Consider the following 17,499-nt stretch of genomic DNA (forward strand, 5'->3'; position numbering starts at 1 on the left):
TTTGAAGCATTCTTTTAGATGTCTAATGGAAAAGTTGTGTCTGACATATGCGAAAAATATTTTCAATTTGGTGAAAAATTGTAAAGGACGTATCGGGGTATTTATTTGTGGCTACTCTAGTAAATGTCATGTTAAAGTACGATATTTTGTAATGTTAATGAAATGACATTAAATAATGTAAGGTTACCCTTTTTCATCCTATTAATTATACAGTCGAAATCGATTGGCCAACGAGTTAAATTGTATCATTCATTCAGATGGGCACTTGAGCGTGGGACATGACATGGATTATGACTGTGTGCATGAAGATTCTATTTAAAATGTAGATATCTTTCTTTTGTAATTTCAGCCAGTATTTCTAGTACATTTTGTTGTTGCTGTTATTGTTTGTTTCATCTATGTCATTATTAAAATGCAAGTTTGCTCTCTGATCTTCGTCCTGAACTGTGTATATCACTGACACATAATATATGGGTAAATTAGGTCTTTACTTCTAAAAATATCCAATCAATATTAACGAAGAATTTATGAATTATTCATGAAAAAGCGTCTGATCTTTCATCTCAATTCCCAGTATAGATAAACCGCGCAGAGCCCACGTGATCGATGAGTATGGAGCAAACGGTCTGGTCATTTTTCTCTTATCGGTGTTTACTGTTTTAGGGCCTTTGTGACAAAAACGCAGAACTCATGGTAATGTCCGCTATTTATTTTTATAGCTAACCCCTTTCTGTTCCGCTGGAGATGGGACAGGTGCTTTATTATTGGTCGGGATATTTTATAGGTATACATATTGAATTAACATTTTCATATTGAAGAATGTTTGGGCATGGTTGAGGCTCAGTATAATGAGCAATTGCGATTTTGTTTTAATTTTTACATGCTGAGATATCAAGTCTTATCATTTGATAGAACCCTAAATTTTTAATTTTTACATAGGCTATTTACCAATCAAATATTTGTCTTCGGAATGGTGTCAATTTGATTGATAGTCGGCATTTAATTCAACTCATGAATATTCAATATGATCCATCATTGAGTATCTCGTAGGTATTGGCCTGGCTGAACAGATTGTTTTCACTATTCATGAGACTAAATTATTTATTTTTCTGCTTACGAAAAATATCAGTATATGAGAATTCTTATTAGCGTGTAATAAATGCTCTTACCATATGTCCCTTTCGCCGCTTGTACTTTTTTAAATATAATATTTGTTTAGATAAAAATAAGTTTATGGGTAGATATTGATCTGTGGTAGCATGAATAAGGTATGGACGTTAAATAATTATTGTGGTTGCATTTCATTGGGCATGCAGGAACGATGTGGTGATGGTGATGGGAATTTCGGGATAAAAAGTACCCCTATTTGTTAATCCAGGTTATATTCTACCCGTGTACCAAATTTCATACATACATCCTCATAAACTTTCTCATTTATAATATTAGGACTAGATAGTGTGTTATCGCTACCTAAAATCATAAAAACCAAGACGATATCGATTTAATTGCAGGTTAACCCATGCCATGCAAAACCACTAAGCACTCTTAAGAACTTTTTTCAGAATGCGAAATGAGCCAAAACCATAATTCTCTGCGAATTAACCTTTCATGGACGTTATTAATGCTATTCACGCGATGCAACGCTCATGCCAATATGCATTTTAAATGCAATTACCTACTAGTGAATGAGTTATGAATTTGCCTGAGCAGGTTTGAGTATACATATTATACTATACTCCTCCTACTCCTTTGTATAATTTATAGAATCATTTATATTTTTCACTAGCTTTTGTATAGCAAAATCTCAGTAATTTTATCGCGTACTCTGTAAAACAATTAATATGATTCAAATTCGATTTTTTTCTCATCTTTAGTTCAATTTTGTGTTTCCCACTGCCTGTCTCGTCCCGCAAATTTGTCCAATCCCGCTTCCTGCTATGTAATGTAAAGTAGATATCCCGTACCGTTTCGTACATATTGTGCCATCATGTTTTTTGCATGTGTCCCGTCCTGTTTCCCACTACGTTTCTTCCCATTTCCCGCTCCTACTCCCACTCCCGCCTTTTGCAACACGTGCCGTCCCATTTTCCATGACGTTTTACGGACCGGTTTTTTATTAAGCACAAACGTAAATTAAACATTTTTTGTATTTACTATTACGGTTATTTGCTATAAAAAGTAAGTGTGCCAATTTTCAACCTTTTATCTTGAAAATTGTATTAAGTCCCATACTATCTTTCACCCCCCTTATGATGGGGTTGAGGGTTAATTTTCAGAAAAATCTGAAACACGTATGCATTACTTTGTTGTAAACAGCCAAATCCTCTCTTAGTGCCTACATGCCAAATTTCAGCTTCCCGCCCAGCAGTTTCGGGTGTATGTTGTCTGTCAGTCAGTCAGTCAGTCAGTCACTCAGTAACAGAAGAGTTTTATACTGATATATAGATACATACTGCGCCCATTAATTATATCAGACTTTAATCGATTGATCTGTTTACACCTTTCTACAAAACTTTAAAGTAAATCGGCTCCGTGGATTGTTATTTTAATTTTCCTACAGGACCCTCCTCATTTTCCGGGATGAAATATCTGTAAGATGTTAACCCGGGATTCCGAGGAATTTTTGATTCATAATTAGTTTTTCAATTATCCTACGGGAACCTGACCATTTACCGGGATGAAATGTATCTAATTTTCCTACAGGACCCTCCTCATTTTCCGGGATGAAATGTCTTTAAGATGTTAACCCGGGATTTTTCTATCGGGAATTATCCTACGGGAACCTGACCATTTACCGTACCGTTACCGTGTATCTAAGATGTTAACCCGGTATATAAGGTATCTACATATCAAATTTCAAGCAAATCGGTCCAGTAAATTTCGAGTGATGCGCGTTCAGACAGACAGCCAAAAATTTCCATTACTATATTTTCGTCATCTATATCAGTAACTAAGTATATTCAATGAAGAGTTTATAAAATATATCCAATGTACAAATTTGACCTTTCTTCAATTTTATTATATCTATTGATTACGTGTGGTTGGTTTACACGTTACTGTGAATCTTCTATACCATTTAGATTTTTATCTCTTAATGGAAAGATATATTTTAGTTAGGGCTGTGCAGACCTTTTAAGCAACGAAAAGGTGCGCTTCAAAACAGGTACGCTTCGAGGAATACCTCAGGGCTCTGTTTAATTTAGCATATTTTCTGATATTAACTTACAAATAAAAAAGAAAGTTGATGGTATATAAGAGATTTTTTTGTGTGTGCAAAGTTAATATTGCTACCTTTACTGTATTTATTTAAATAAACAAGGACTCGTCATGCTAAACGATCAGATAACTTACGGACTTATTTCAGTGTAGGCTTAGGATTCTAGAATGTTTCAATAAAGCCAGTGCTTGCCTCCGAGGTATGTTTGCCCCGTTATTAATTCCCAAAGCCGGCGTATGATGGATCACGCAGTAACATAGTGATGACGGTGCAATATCCACAATATATGGGATAATTTCATACTTTGTTGAAAATTTCATGATCGTGGGATTGCGAAGCTTGTTCTAGTCTATACAGAAGCCGGGCAGTAAGATGTACGTAGTTTCGTAAAAGAAATAATCCTTTTACGAAAATCTAAAACCTGATCTACTACTCTAGCACTAAAGATTGTATTTCCCCGCGTATTCAGTACATCGAAGTTAGTTAATTTTTTTAAGGTTGAGCAACGAACATCAGCATCAAGTCGCTAATTAACAAATCCAAGCGTTTATATTATTAGTAAAATAATATATGTTGCTTGAAGTTTTTATTTGTTGAATGTGAGTGAGTATATAATAGTTATTTACGTACTCGAACAGATAGTAAATAACAGTCTATTATTGAATTTTGGAGTAGTTTGTATTCAATACACTTTGAGGATCGTTTTTCTCGCTTTTGTACATGTGAGGCAATGTTTTCGGCAGCCACTCTACGTACTCGTGACTTGATTCTCATTTGAAATCAACTAGACGTCTCGAGTGTTCATGTCGACAAACTCTTTGTGTTCTAAATTCAATTTATACTGCGTGATCTTGCTTCAATATCTGGCGGTGATAATATTCAGTCTTTGTTCAATGTTTACCTTTATTAATCTTTTTGTTTTCTATTAATTTTTTTTTATTATCTATCTTTTAGACTTTCAGTATATTCTCGATCTGTCTTGACGGTTCAGACACTTTAACTTAACACAACTATAAAAATCTAACCATGTACATATAGTTTCTGTTTATTATGTCACTGCATAGAACATAATCATTCCACACCAATATCCATTTATTTTCTAGTTTTCTCTGTGACCTCGTACTGTTTGCACAACATCTCAATCAAAAACACGAAGCAGAGCTTATAAAAAGTGCAAAGTTTGTCGACGTAATATTTTCCTTTTGCCCTCTATTCTTTTTGATATTGTTAAACTTGGCTGACTGAAACGATTTATCAGTTTTGTATATGTATTTCAATAATAGGATTTTCATTTTGGCTTAAAACAATATCGGTTTTCCCCTCGACTGTTATGATACGACATTTATTCTATTGAAGCTCATTGTTTTCCTCCAATAAAGCAAACGCAGCAAAATATATTCGGAAATTGAAATTTGTGCCCGACCGATCATTTTATTCTAGCTTTGTATATCGCCCGTTCAGTTTTTTTATTATTTATATAGTAATATAGTCTATGTTAAACAGTTATTTAAAATCTAACTAAATAAAATAATAATAAAATGTTTTACGGGACTTGTGTTTTGTAATACTAACTCAACTATGTGTACTAATTATGTGATACTATATTTATTAACATATATAGATAATATATACAATATAGATAATACAGCCTACCAAGACCCAGGCCAATTTGAACCCTAGACTATATATATTCGGCTATCATAGAAAGCCGTTTGTCTATGATGTGATAAATACATGTTTCAGTAATTTTACTACTTTCGTTCTAATGAGAATAAACTCCAATCACGAGGGAAGTTCCGACCTTCGGATAAGCAAACATTCTCATTGTAAACATTTCTGTGTAAATACATATCTCCTTGGGGTGATAATTTAATTAATTTGACTCCCTGTTATGCCAGATGATATATTGGAGTTTCTTTAGTCGAGTTTGTTTCTTGTTCATGCTAACCTGACCTGGTTTTGGTAAATTTCTGTTTTAGTTCTTTAATAATTTTAATGAGCCACACTTTATGTGGAGAATCATACTAGTATAATTCGATCGAACTAAAAAGTGCTGCAGTGGTCAATAAACGATCTTTGTTGAATTTAGTATGTAGTTACCCTAATTACGAATTACAAAATATCTATGCTCAATAATTCTTAATCTTTTCTAGGACATCGACAACCTGATGACAGAAGGCAACAAATCACGCACAGTCGCGGCCACAAACATGAACAGCGAATCGTCCAGATCTCACGCGGTGTTCAGCGTGGTGTTGACACAGACTTTATGTGATGCTGCTACAGGGGTGACGGGGGAGAAGGTGGCGAGGCTATCTTTGGTGGACTTGGCAGGCTCGGAACGGGCCGTCAAAACTGGCGCCGTGGGCGATAGGCTGAAGGAAGGGTCCAATATCAACAAGTAAGTCGGTTTATATTTTGTTCTTTATAAACTATTAAGCGGGTAAACAGGCATGCGGCTCACCTGTTCGGAAGTGCTCATAGCAACCCTTGGTCGCCTACAACATTAAGGGCCAGTCCTGGTTGAATCTTTTCACGACTTTGAAGAACTCCATATTGTAGTTTCTAAGGAAACTATGGGGAGCTCATTTTACAAGTTATATTATGTATCATTTGTTGCAATATACTGAATACACAATACGTATAAGGAAATAAAGCAAAATCGTGTTAACTGGACTTCTTCCAGTTAGGCCGTGTTATAAAATACATAACAATTTTAGTCTATGCCACACATGTCCGGAATACGGAGCTATGGCTTAGCCGTTTATTTACGACTCTTGGAATCATACTAAAAACAGAATAGATAAATTTATCTGTTTCCAGTAGTCGGTTACACGTTAATTTTACAGTAGATTTATCCTTCATTGAACTCAATGGTAACGCCTTTAGTCAAACATAGATTCCGACTTATCCTTCGAAGCGCTAATTTGATTACTACGGGTTAGGTGAACGCATTCCTAGAAACCAATAAAGCAGCCCTGATTGGTTAGCGCGAGATGCCGTAATCAATCTACTGGGATTAACCACAGGATATCCTTGGATTAACTGCCACTAGGCACGCTTGAAATGTGAACGTGTGAAATAAAACTTCTGTGTCTTACCCTTGCCCATATTTGTTCCCATTAATTAGCTTAACTGATTTATAACAACAATACATTTTTATTTATACTATGTCATACGTAAGAGTATTAGAATTTGATTACCTTGTAGTAGTGTACCTACGAAGTTACAGTTGTATGAAGCTTAGCCTCTGTACGGATTCCCTACTCCTGTGTCATTTGTTGAGTCCCAATGACACCTTTTAGTCCAGGGACCACCCGGAATGGCATTCGAAGCTATGCTATTATTCTAAGCTATTATTCAAAGTTTGATATACAATCTTATGATTATGATTAAAATGGTATGACCACTCAGTGTTTTTTGCATCAATTGGATCTAAATGAATCATCATTATTAAATTGGACCTAAATGAATTATCATTTTGATGAATGTTCAAACCAAAAACTATATTTTTACTGAACCAATGCAAATCAAACAACATCTCAATGTGATGTATTTATCTTGCAGATCGCTGACGACCCTTGGTTTAGTGATATCGAAGCTTGCGGACCAGTCTTCAGCCAAGCCCAACAAGGACAAGTTCGTGCCCTATAGGGACTCCGTGCTCACTTGGCTCCTGAAGGACAATTTGGGCGGCAACAGCAAGACTGTTATGGTATGGCTTTTTTATCAAGGATAACTTCTTGGTCCAAAGATTAGAAAACTAGATTCATCTAAAACTTGATTTGTACAGTCTGTCTATAAAGATCAAAAATCGCTGGACGTTAGCTGGGCACTGTATCCGCTTGGCAACACTGGGTGTTTATCATCTAATCGTTAGTATAAAATCACGATCACTTGATTCAGTACCTACTGCAATTACAAAAAATTGTAGTAATGTTGTTCATCTGAAAATGTGCTAACCTTTGCCTCGGAACTGGTAGCTGATTAGTCATTTTTTAAAGGCCATATAGTTCATACTAATATTACTACAGATTATATTACATTACATACTATTCCATTTTTAGGACTCTCTCCTTTTACGCCAACATTCGCGTAAAAGAAGTGAGGCCTATTCTCTGCAGTGGGCAGAGAACAGGCTGAGATGATGATGATGATTCCATTATTATCATTAGGTGGCAACAGTATCGCCAGCGGCGGACAACTACGAAGAGACTCTGTCGACACTGAGATACGCTGACCGCGCCAAGAGGATAGTGAACCACGCCGTCGTCAACGAAGACCCCAACGCGAGGATCATCAGGGAGTTGCGGCAAGAGGTCGAGGCGCTCAAGGAGATGCTTAAACATGCTACGGTAATTATTGTTGGCTAGAATCTTCTCTCTCTGTCTCATCTGACAGTATTCCCGGTTTCTTCCACAGCTGTTTTAACATTGGAGCATGTAGGGTCCGCTTATTCGTATGCTCCTACTTATTCGTCTCCACTCCGCACGGCCGTCGGCCTGCTGGCTATAAGCATAACTAGCCACTAGGTCCTACCTAGTGGTTTTTTTGGACTTAGACCGGTTGGTAAAGCACCAGCCCGCAGGTTAGATTGTATCAGATAGGATTGTACCCAGCAGTGAGTTGATCGTGTACTGGCCGGTAATAAAAAAAGAAAAAGTAAACTTTTCTATATTCGAATCTGAGAAAATTTTATTCCGAATTCGCCGTTGTTAACTAATCAAATAAATCATAATCATTCATTATTTTAATTTTTCATTAATTTTATTTTTTTTAATTTAAAATAATGTCAAGGAATTATAATTAGGTAGATTAGTTCTGTATCATCATATTGATATCTCTTTATTAATAGTAACATGTGATCGTGATTATCCAGGGCTCACCAGTGGGCGAGGACGTCCATGAACAACTGGCGCAAAGCGAACATCTCATGAAGGAAATGTCCAGGACGTGGGAGGAGAAACTCGTGGAAACTGGTATGCATTCGGTGTCTTTGATGTTCAGTGATAAACAAATACACACTTTATTAAATAAAATCCTTCATTGCAATCGTCACCGGATATTCATTGAAGATAAATTCAATTGCTCCGTTTCAATTAATCTGTGATATGGACGTTGCCATGGTTAATGAATACATTTACTGGGGTTAGATTTTTATATACGATAGAGCTTGTGAAAATATCCAACGATTTACTAGTTTTCTAATTATTGTAATATCACATTTACGATAATTTCATTTGCTAATGTAGTTGTATACTATACAACTGTTGCACGAAAATTCCAATTAATGGTAACCTTATTTGCTTCCGAACAATATGAAAATTATTGTGCTTTCATGTTTTTGTTCGTTTATGTGATATCCTTCTTATCTATGAAAAAATGGTTTCGTTTTCGTGGACGCTATATGTTCAACGGTTAAAACTAGTGTAGACATAATTGCACAAGTGCAAGTGTCATGTATTAGAGGTGAACTAGTGCCTGCTTAGCCCGGTCTTCGTGGGCCCATTAGGGCATATTTAAAGGGCAATGTGACTTATGGTACATTGTCATGAGGATGTTTGTTTTAGGTCGGATACAGAGTGAAAGGCAACACGCGTTAGAAAAGATGGGCATCAGCGTGCAAGCCAGCGGTATCAAGGTTGAGAAGAATAAGTACTATTTGGTGAACTTGAACGCGGATCCTTCATTGAACGAGTTACTTGTATACTATCTTAAGGTATATCTTTATCTTAAAATTGTCTTGTAATGTCGAATTCAACGTTATTTCCTATGTAGAATTTCTACAAACAATATGCAATCAGGAAAATTCTGTCTCAATGTATTTTGCGAGGTTTTCACTCACGAAGTGATGTTTTATCTCACTTTTAATATACTTACGTTACAAAGCTAGAAAGTGTTACGTTAAAGATAATTACGTTAAAAACTTAGACGATATATAAAAGTGCCTCCAATAAACTAAATTGAGCATACATTTTTCACAGGACCGAACTCTAGTAGGCGCAGACAGTTCAGCCGACATCCAGCTGTCAGGCCTCGGAATCCAACCCCAACATTGCCTGCTGTTGGTGGAAGGCGGAAGTCTCCACATGGAACCGCTGAACGGCGCCAGGTGCTTCGTCAATGGAACCCCAGTCGTCTCGCACATTAGGCTCGGCCACGCTGATAGGATACTATGGGGAAACCATCACTTCTTCAGGGTCAACTGTCCAAAACAGACTGGCAAATGTTAGTATTTTATGTCATTAAAGTTTAGAATCCATATATTAAAAAATTACGTTTTTAAATCTTATACGGAGCCTGAATAAAACATAAAAAATTGAAAAGGTTCTATTCGTAGTTATGGTGGTTGATGCTGCTTCTCGACAATAACACTGTCCGCACTAGTTTTTATAAAGTCACATTACATTCACAGTATCATATTACAGCACAGTTATGTGCACAGTAAATTTGCTAGAAGAAAGTATCTTATTTGTCTTTTAGTGAAATAGTTTACCTTCTACTCGGGCGTTCCATATAAGTATTTTGCAATATTTTGTGAACATCCGTTACACCTCATGTGTATTTCAGCCGCCGCGTCAGAGCCGCAAACTCCAGCCCAGCCCATAGACTACAACTTCGCACGAGACGAAATAATGTTGAACGAGCTCAGCAACGATCCCATACAGACCGCCATCTCGCGGCTCGAGAAACAACACGAAGAGGACAAACAAGGTACGATGCGTGTCACAAGACTTGGGATTTGGCGTAGGTCCTGTCCATGGTTTGTTTGCCGTAGATGATCTATAGCAAATTTGCATATGCAAGCCTGAGACGTAACCAAGTCCCATATTTAGAAGTGCGTATTATACAATCAATTATTATTCTTTAAATGTATTTTCAGTGCGCATAATGTAACTTGTGTGTAAATCTAGGTCGTATTTAATTATTTACACAACAAATTTAAGGAACACGTTATTATTTTTATGAAATTAGATATTTATTGCTATTTTTATGTTTATCTGTATCTTGAATGAATATTGTTATCTGTTTATCTTTTTCAGTTGCATTAGAAAAACAGAGACAAGAATATGAAAGACAGTTCCAACAACTAAGAAATATATTATCACCGTCGACACCGTACCCTCCATATTCGTACGATCCCCTCAAGTTAGGTAAGTAATAACAATTATAGATATTTACTGCATAAATACATTTTGGTTTGAATCCTAGATGATACATGAGTAATATTTAATCGAATTTATATGTTGAGTGACAAGCTCGGCGTGATCATGAGAAGAGACCTACTTTACAAAACTCAAAACAGTCAACAAATATGATAGCCACTTAGCCATTTGCGAAGTAAATTGTGACTAATGTAATCAGTATATAGTATATGGAAAACTATAATATTTTCTTATAAAATCATTTATCGAGTATAGCAAAATTTGTACCACTTTTTAAGTTGTAGTTGATAAATAAAAGAAATTGATGAAAAATCTATGGTGACTATGAAAATTATTTCGACCACAGTTTGTACTTTTACTACCGTAAAGATTATTTTGGCTATGATTTTAGAATCGGCTGCCTGTCTTATGTCAACTCTCTTTGGCACACAGCTGTTAGTGTCTAGTGGGCAGATAAGACAAAATTTAAGGAGCAGACGGCCAACATTCAGTAATGAATAGGCACGTAAAGAAGAAGAATATCCGGTTCCAGGCAAGCTGGCGGCGTGCACGCCGACGACGGCGGCGCGCGTGGAGCGCTGGGCGGCCGAGCGCGACGACACCTTCCGTCGCTCGCTGGGCCGCCTCAAGGCCGACATCCTGCGCGCCAACGCGCTCGTGCAGGAGGCCAACTTCCTCGCCGAGGAGATGAGCCGCAACACGCGCTTCAGCGTCACGCTGCAGATACCGCCGCAGAACCTCAGCCCCAACAGGAAGGTTTGTGTTTGTGTTTGTGTCTCTTGTTCCTATCCTACTCGTGCCATGTATAATGAAACAGTTTTTATAGACCCTCGCTTACTTGAGGTGAAGGAAAACATCGTACACACTAGTTTACAGTTTAGTTCACTAGTGTGTATGCGACTACCTGCCACTAGATGGCGGTGAGCAGTCGAAAATGTCATGTCAGATGACTTTAGGCGACATGAATAAAATCTGCGACCAGTGTTAGCGATAATAACACATTCGTTATGATGATGACGAGTAATAAAAAATTAATTAATAATTTATTACGAGCGAATATGATACGCAAACACAGTTTAATGTGGAAAAAGACAAGTACCCCTCCATTTAGTATATAAATAATTTGTTAACAAAAATAAATAATAAAACCGCATAATTGAATAGCGTGGCGCCTTCGTGTCGGAGCCAGCGATAATGGTGAAGCGTCCCGGGCGCGGCGGACAGGTGTGGTCGATGGAGAAGCTCGACAACAAGCTCGTGGACATGCGCGACATGTACGACGACTGGCGGCATCGGCAGAGATCGGACGATGTTGTCGAGGAGGTGACTATACTACACATACACATAAAAATATAAAATATTTTCTATAAAATATAGTACATCTTTTCTTATGAGTCCTAACAGGTTAACAAATTTCTAAGTATTCTCGAATTTTGTTAGATACAAATCGGATATTAGTTCATTAGCTATACCTACATCCAAAAGTATAACATTTATCAAGTAAAGTCAAGACATTTTCTAAAAATTCATTCTTACATTGCTTATATATAATAAGACTGGTAACATAAAAAGGAAATTACATCGTCTTATTTAAGAGCTTGTCTTGATTATTGTGATGCTCTTGTCGCTGGAGTGTCCGCTATTCTCGGCTGTGCAATTAGCTTTAGATTTGTGAATGTAGAAATGGATAAAGGTATTCTTGTAACAATTGTTGACAAACTTAATAAATTAATAAAGTATGTTATACAAAAACGGACTTATCGCAACGTGAAATCCAAAAAATTACATAAGTGCACTCTTATGTATTTTGCGTAGTTACTAGTAAAACGCAAATTCTTCATACTATGCTACTTAGTATTATACTGAGCCGGAATCTTAATTGCAAACACAATTTAAAATATTTTTATGTCAATAATTTTACATATTGACCAAAGCCTTTCTTAATCTGAACGAATAAATCATGATTTCAAATATTTCTCAGGAGCCGGCAGATAAAGCAGTAGTGGATCCGTTCTACGAGTCACAAGAGAACCACAACTTGATTGGCGTCGCGAACGTATTCCTAGAAGCTCTGTTCCACGACGTGACCCTGGACTACCACACTCCTATCATCAGCCAACAAGGGGAGGTCGCCGGCAGGCTGCAGGTCAGTGACCCCAGTCTTATTTAGAAGAGGGAAACCTTATGTGCTAAAATTTGATTATAATCTTTTCATTATTTTATGCCTGATTGATGAATTAAATTTAGTTACTGAGTTCTTGAATTTAAATTTAATTTTAGTAATCGTTAATATTATAGTAAATCATAGCATTCCCTATGTAATAACATAAGTGATAGGATTATAAGTGTATCTAAATGTTGATGTATGGTACCGCAAAATATGTTCATGTTCTTTTAGCCATATTTGGCGAGTCTCTTTGCTACTTTTGGGGAAAAAAAAACGCGGCAGAGACTATCTAGCTGGATCGTATTCTTTTATTCCGCCAATCCTTATCAATATCCAATCGAGAAAGGGTAAAATAAAACGATTTACTGTTGTAGTATAAAGCAAACAAATTGAAACAATTCGCACACATAAATTTATCCACAAAGTATGTTGGAGATTATACAAATAATATGGAAATAATGTAATTGGCGTAGACGGAAGGAGGCATATACCCAGCAGTGGGTCACGGAGGTCTGCAGACGACGATGATGAATGTAATTGTCTGCAGGTGGAGCTGAGCCGCGTGTCGGGCCAGTTCCCGCAGGACCGGATCTGCGAGGCCGCGTCCGACAGCTCCGGCGACTTGCGCGACGACGACGATGCCGCGGATCCCGCCACTCACCAAGTAACTTTACTTATACAATACAGGTAGACTTCGCTGCGAACGTAATGCAAACCTCATGGAAAATAAATTAAATGTATAAACCATTTCACAATGTGAGAAACATTTTCGAGCGTTGCTGTGCAAAGTGTTGTGCATCAATATTCGTTGTAGGTATTTATTTTCCAAACGCTAAGTTTCGTGCTGGGAGCACGACAATTCATATAAAGTGTCGCGGTGAAAGTGTTAGATTAATTACAAGCTATATTGTAATAAAATGCTTACAAAGTTTGCCTAAAAAGTGGGAATAGAAGAGCCCGCACTACGAACTTCCATCCACCAGTTGGGGGTTTTACAAGAAAAGACTTAAATATTGGAAATAGCTAATATTATAATAAAACATTCATTTCATTTATTAAAATTATATACATAGATTTTGTCACAAACGAGCTGAAGTTCGAAAAAATAATACAATGTACTTATGTACGAAATCAAATAAGGGATTTTTTGAAAATAACAATGATAGATTAATTTATTAATTTTAAATCCTAAAACTATTTTCATTTCTACATATATAAATAATAAGGTCGAATATTGCTTGAAACATAAACATCTTGTCGTTCGTTCGTTTGATAAATTATGCATTTGTTCGTTTGATAACCTATGCATAAATAATGATAACATGATGAAAACGGCTCAGGGGAATAACTTTGTCCCTGCATATGTTTGAACTAAGAAAAATCCCTGAGTTGAACTTTATTGTATAAATACTGGATTCGGGAAGACCAAGGCATCAGTCCAACAAGTTTACTCTTGTTGAAGACAGAAAAAAATCAAAATGAAGGCAATTTGTCTTCTCATCTGCTCGGTGGTAGCAGCGTCAACCCAAGAATATATCCAAACAGAAGAAATAAACGACTATCCATATTGGTATCACAATCCTGAACATTCGAGGTATCGTCGCCAGCTGTCAGCGGATCCTAAGACTGGTGATGTCACATACAACCACAGGATTTCTGATAATGGACAACTCTTCGGCACACTAGGCTCTACAGGAGAATCAGCATTTGGCAAAGCTGGCTACAAACATAACATTTTTGATGACCACCGAGGAAAACTTGGCGCTACAGCCTATGGAACCCATGTAATCAGCCCTTATGGATCTTCCAATCATCTCGGAGGTAGTATGGATTACACTGGTGACCATACGAAAGCCTCTTTAGATGTTAGCCGACAGATTCACGGCATGACTTCTATCGGAGCGGCGGCGGGCGCAAGATGGCCTGTCGGTAGAAATGGAGATCTCAGCTTACAAGGCACTTATAACAGAATGGGCCGTTTCAAGGACTATGGTGTATTGGGAGGTTTCAACTACCGTTTTTAAGTTGTATTTATTGTACTTTTTTATTTTTGGTATTATGTGTATTGTGTGTATTTGGTCAAATTAGACATCAATAAAATAGTTGTGTAATCTATAAATATTTTTTTTTTACATTTATAAATAACTGCGGTTTATAATATATCTCCGTATGTGTTAGAAAGGTGATATAACGATGAGGTATTATAACATCTACCGCCAAAGACTTCATTTACTTAGTAATCCGTCCATTTTTCCGTTCCGGCGAATGCCGGATGAATGATAATTTCATTCATCATTTCAATGATGGAATGACTCATTTGTAAAAATTCACTAAACATTCTACAATATTACCCGGGTTTACACAATGGAATAAAAATTAAACAATATTTTTATTAAATGATGACAAACGAGTAGAAAATCTTCTCTTTACCTTTCATTTCCGGCCGAGTTATAACATAATTTAATGTCACCAGGTAACAATCCGCGTAGTAATCAAGCAAGCCACCGGTCTCCCTCCGTCGCTATCGCACTTCGTATTCTGCCAGTACACGCTGTGGGGGGGATCCGAACCAGTTGTGGTCCCCCCTCTGGTGTCGGCGGACACTCCCGCGCCGCCCACCTCCCCGCGGCACACACCCGCCGTCACCTTCCGCTTCAACATGAAGCACGACCACACTCTGCCGCTCACCGAGGAGTTCATAGAGCATTGTGCGGGTGAGTGTTATCTGTCTCTTCGCGGTCCAACTATTGTTAGCTTTGCGGTACCAGCCATAACATCACTGAAACATTTGTGTCAGTGACGTCTTATAAATATGAACCAATGGAACTGTGGACTGATATATGATGCTTATAGCATTAAATCCAGTCGTTCAACATTGATTGTTCAACTATTCTACACACTATACATCCGGCTCACTGCCACTTCAAACGATCAAATTTTTTAGCTTAATGTCGGTGACATTCGTTTTTCGATAAAGGAAGTCAAAACTTAGGATAATAATGAATGAATGAATTAAAAAGAAAACTTTCATGCCTCAGAACTTACTTCCAAATGTCGAATTTGACTACTTATTTTTTTAACAGAGGGTGCGTTATCAATCGAAGTTTGGGGCCATCGATCTGCGGGATTCAGTCGCGCGCGCGGCAACTGGGAAGTTGAACAGCAACAGTTGGCGAAGGCGAGGTCCCTGGCCGATCGCTGGGCCGAGTTGACTCGTAAGATCGAACTCTGGGTCGAGATACACGAGCTCAATGATCAGGGCGAATATGCGCCCGTTGAAGTTAGTATTTTTTGTTTCATACTCTGATTTCCCTATAAACTCTTCTCTCCAATTAGCAGGATAGGTACAGTATTCGCACCTAGTTGTCTTTTTGATGCAACTACTTTGTGCAAATGATATTATAAAATTCCTATATATATTATGATGATTCAAGGTAAGCCGATACAGCATTCTCCTTGACATTGTAGTATACCTTGTTTAGAATTTAATCTCACTTAACCTTTTAAAGATGTTATACGCGTTTTGTGCATCCAGGTGCTTCCTCGAGCTGATATGGTGACTGGCGGTGTGTACCAACTGAGACAAGGCCAACAACGGCGTTTGGCAGTTCGAGTACGACCGGCACAAAACTCTGGCACATTGCCCATCATCTGTCAGCACATTGTCAGCGTGGAGGTCGGCTCTGTCACTGTCAGGTGCGATTTATAATTATATATATTTATATACACTTATATTTTTAGGTTACACACTGAACCGTGTTTCAATATCGTATACATTGTATAACAATAATATAATAACATACTACATACCGTGTCAATCTCAACTTTGACGTTGGCAAAATCATCGTTTTGGCGAACGATGGAGCCATGACACTTAAAAGTTTTTGGTGTAACTTTTTCAGAAGCTTGAAGGTTCTACTTGTTACTAATCGGATGTAAACTCAATTGGAAGTGTTAACTGATTACACATTGTGGTGTCCAGATCTCGGTTGCAGAAGCCCCTGGACTCGTACCAGGAGGAGGACCTGGCCGTGCTGCGGGAGAGGTGGAGCGACGCGCTGGCGCGCCGCCGACAACACTTGCACGCCCAGTTACAGGTATGTTTGTTTACCATTTTTGAGCATTGCCTTGCCATTTTCCTTCTATATTTTGAACAGAATGTATTATCAATGGAGATTTGACACATTGATAATATTGTACACAGAAACTGGTGAATATGTCCCCATCGATGAAGAGCGAAAGAGACATGGAGAGGGAACAGTCGCTCGTCGAGCAATGGGTGTCCTTGACCGAGGAAAGGAACGCTGTAAGTGATCTTGTTTGTTTGTAATATATTTATTGTAAGTAGAACACATTTTAAAAGAACATACACAAATGTACAATGGCGAACTTAACTGATGAAGGGATCTCTTCCAGTCATCCTGCGATAGCTTAGCGATATAGTTGCAAAATTAATGTACAGCCTGTCACGAAAGTGAACGAAATTATATTTTCGACGAACTAATTTTTTTTGGCATTTTTTTTGGCAAAATTATAATACAAATTAACAAAAATTATAATGCAAATAGATAGGTGATAAACACCCCGTCTTGACAGCCAATAGGAGACAGCGACCTTATTTCAGATCTCACATAGACCTAATTACTTAACTTTCTTGATAGACTATAGGTATCAGCAGATAATAATATTGCGATGTTATCACTCCAAAGTAACTAGACTAGAAGTTGACTAACACGCAGACCGTGTTCTAAGGAATAAACGAACTATCTATCTTTTTCTCTAATGTATACGTATCGGAACTCATGAATAAATAAATAAAATTGGTTCTACTATGACAGGTGTTAGTCCCAAGCCCCGGCAGCCCTATACCCGGAGCACCGGCCGCGTGGAATCCACCGTCGGGGATGGAGCAGCATATACCAGTCTTGTTTTTAGATCTCAACGGTAAG

The 17,499-nt window shown here is 37.6% G+C and overlaps 1 protein-coding gene across 8 annotated transcripts in view; it reads left to right on the forward strand.

The window, feature by feature from the left end:
* Khc-73 (Kinesin heavy chain 73) overlaps positions 1-17,499 on the forward strand; it is a 102,532-nt gene that overhangs the window by 68,227 nt on the left and 16,806 nt on the right. For all 8 annotated transcript variants that reach the window (XM_053753173.1, XM_053753193.1, XM_053753235.1 and 5 more), the window contains exons 6-23: positions 5,371-5,618; positions 6,785-6,932; positions 7,393-7,572; positions 8,097-8,196; positions 8,788-8,936; positions 9,202-9,445; positions 9,788-9,931; positions 10,261-10,371; positions 10,916-11,139; positions 11,548-11,706; positions 12,365-12,529; positions 13,098-13,214; positions 15,024-15,264; positions 15,634-15,830; positions 16,086-16,246; positions 16,533-16,647; positions 16,755-16,856; positions 17,389-17,494. In XM_053753173.1, the coding sequence (XP_053609148.1) occupies positions 5,371-5,618; positions 6,785-6,932; positions 7,393-7,572; positions 8,097-8,196; positions 8,788-8,936; positions 9,202-9,445; positions 9,788-9,931; positions 10,261-10,371; positions 10,916-11,139; positions 11,548-11,706; positions 12,365-12,529; positions 13,098-13,214; positions 15,024-15,264; positions 15,634-15,830; positions 16,086-16,246; positions 16,533-16,647; positions 16,755-16,856; positions 17,389-17,494 (2,911 nt within the window). The remainder of the gene's footprint in view (positions 1-5,370; positions 5,619-6,784; positions 6,933-7,392; positions 7,573-8,096; positions 8,197-8,787; positions 8,937-9,201; positions 9,446-9,787; positions 9,932-10,260; positions 10,372-10,915; positions 11,140-11,547; positions 11,707-12,364; positions 12,530-13,097; positions 13,215-15,023; positions 15,265-15,633; positions 15,831-16,085; positions 16,247-16,532; positions 16,648-16,754; positions 16,857-17,388; positions 17,495-17,499) is intronic.

The sequence above is a fragment of the Plodia interpunctella genome, chromosome 2, assembly GCF_027563975.2.
Source record: "Plodia interpunctella isolate USDA-ARS_2022_Savannah chromosome 2, ilPloInte3.2, whole genome shotgun sequence".
NCBI lineage: Eukaryota > Metazoa > Arthropoda > Insecta > Lepidoptera > Pyralidae > Plodia > Plodia interpunctella.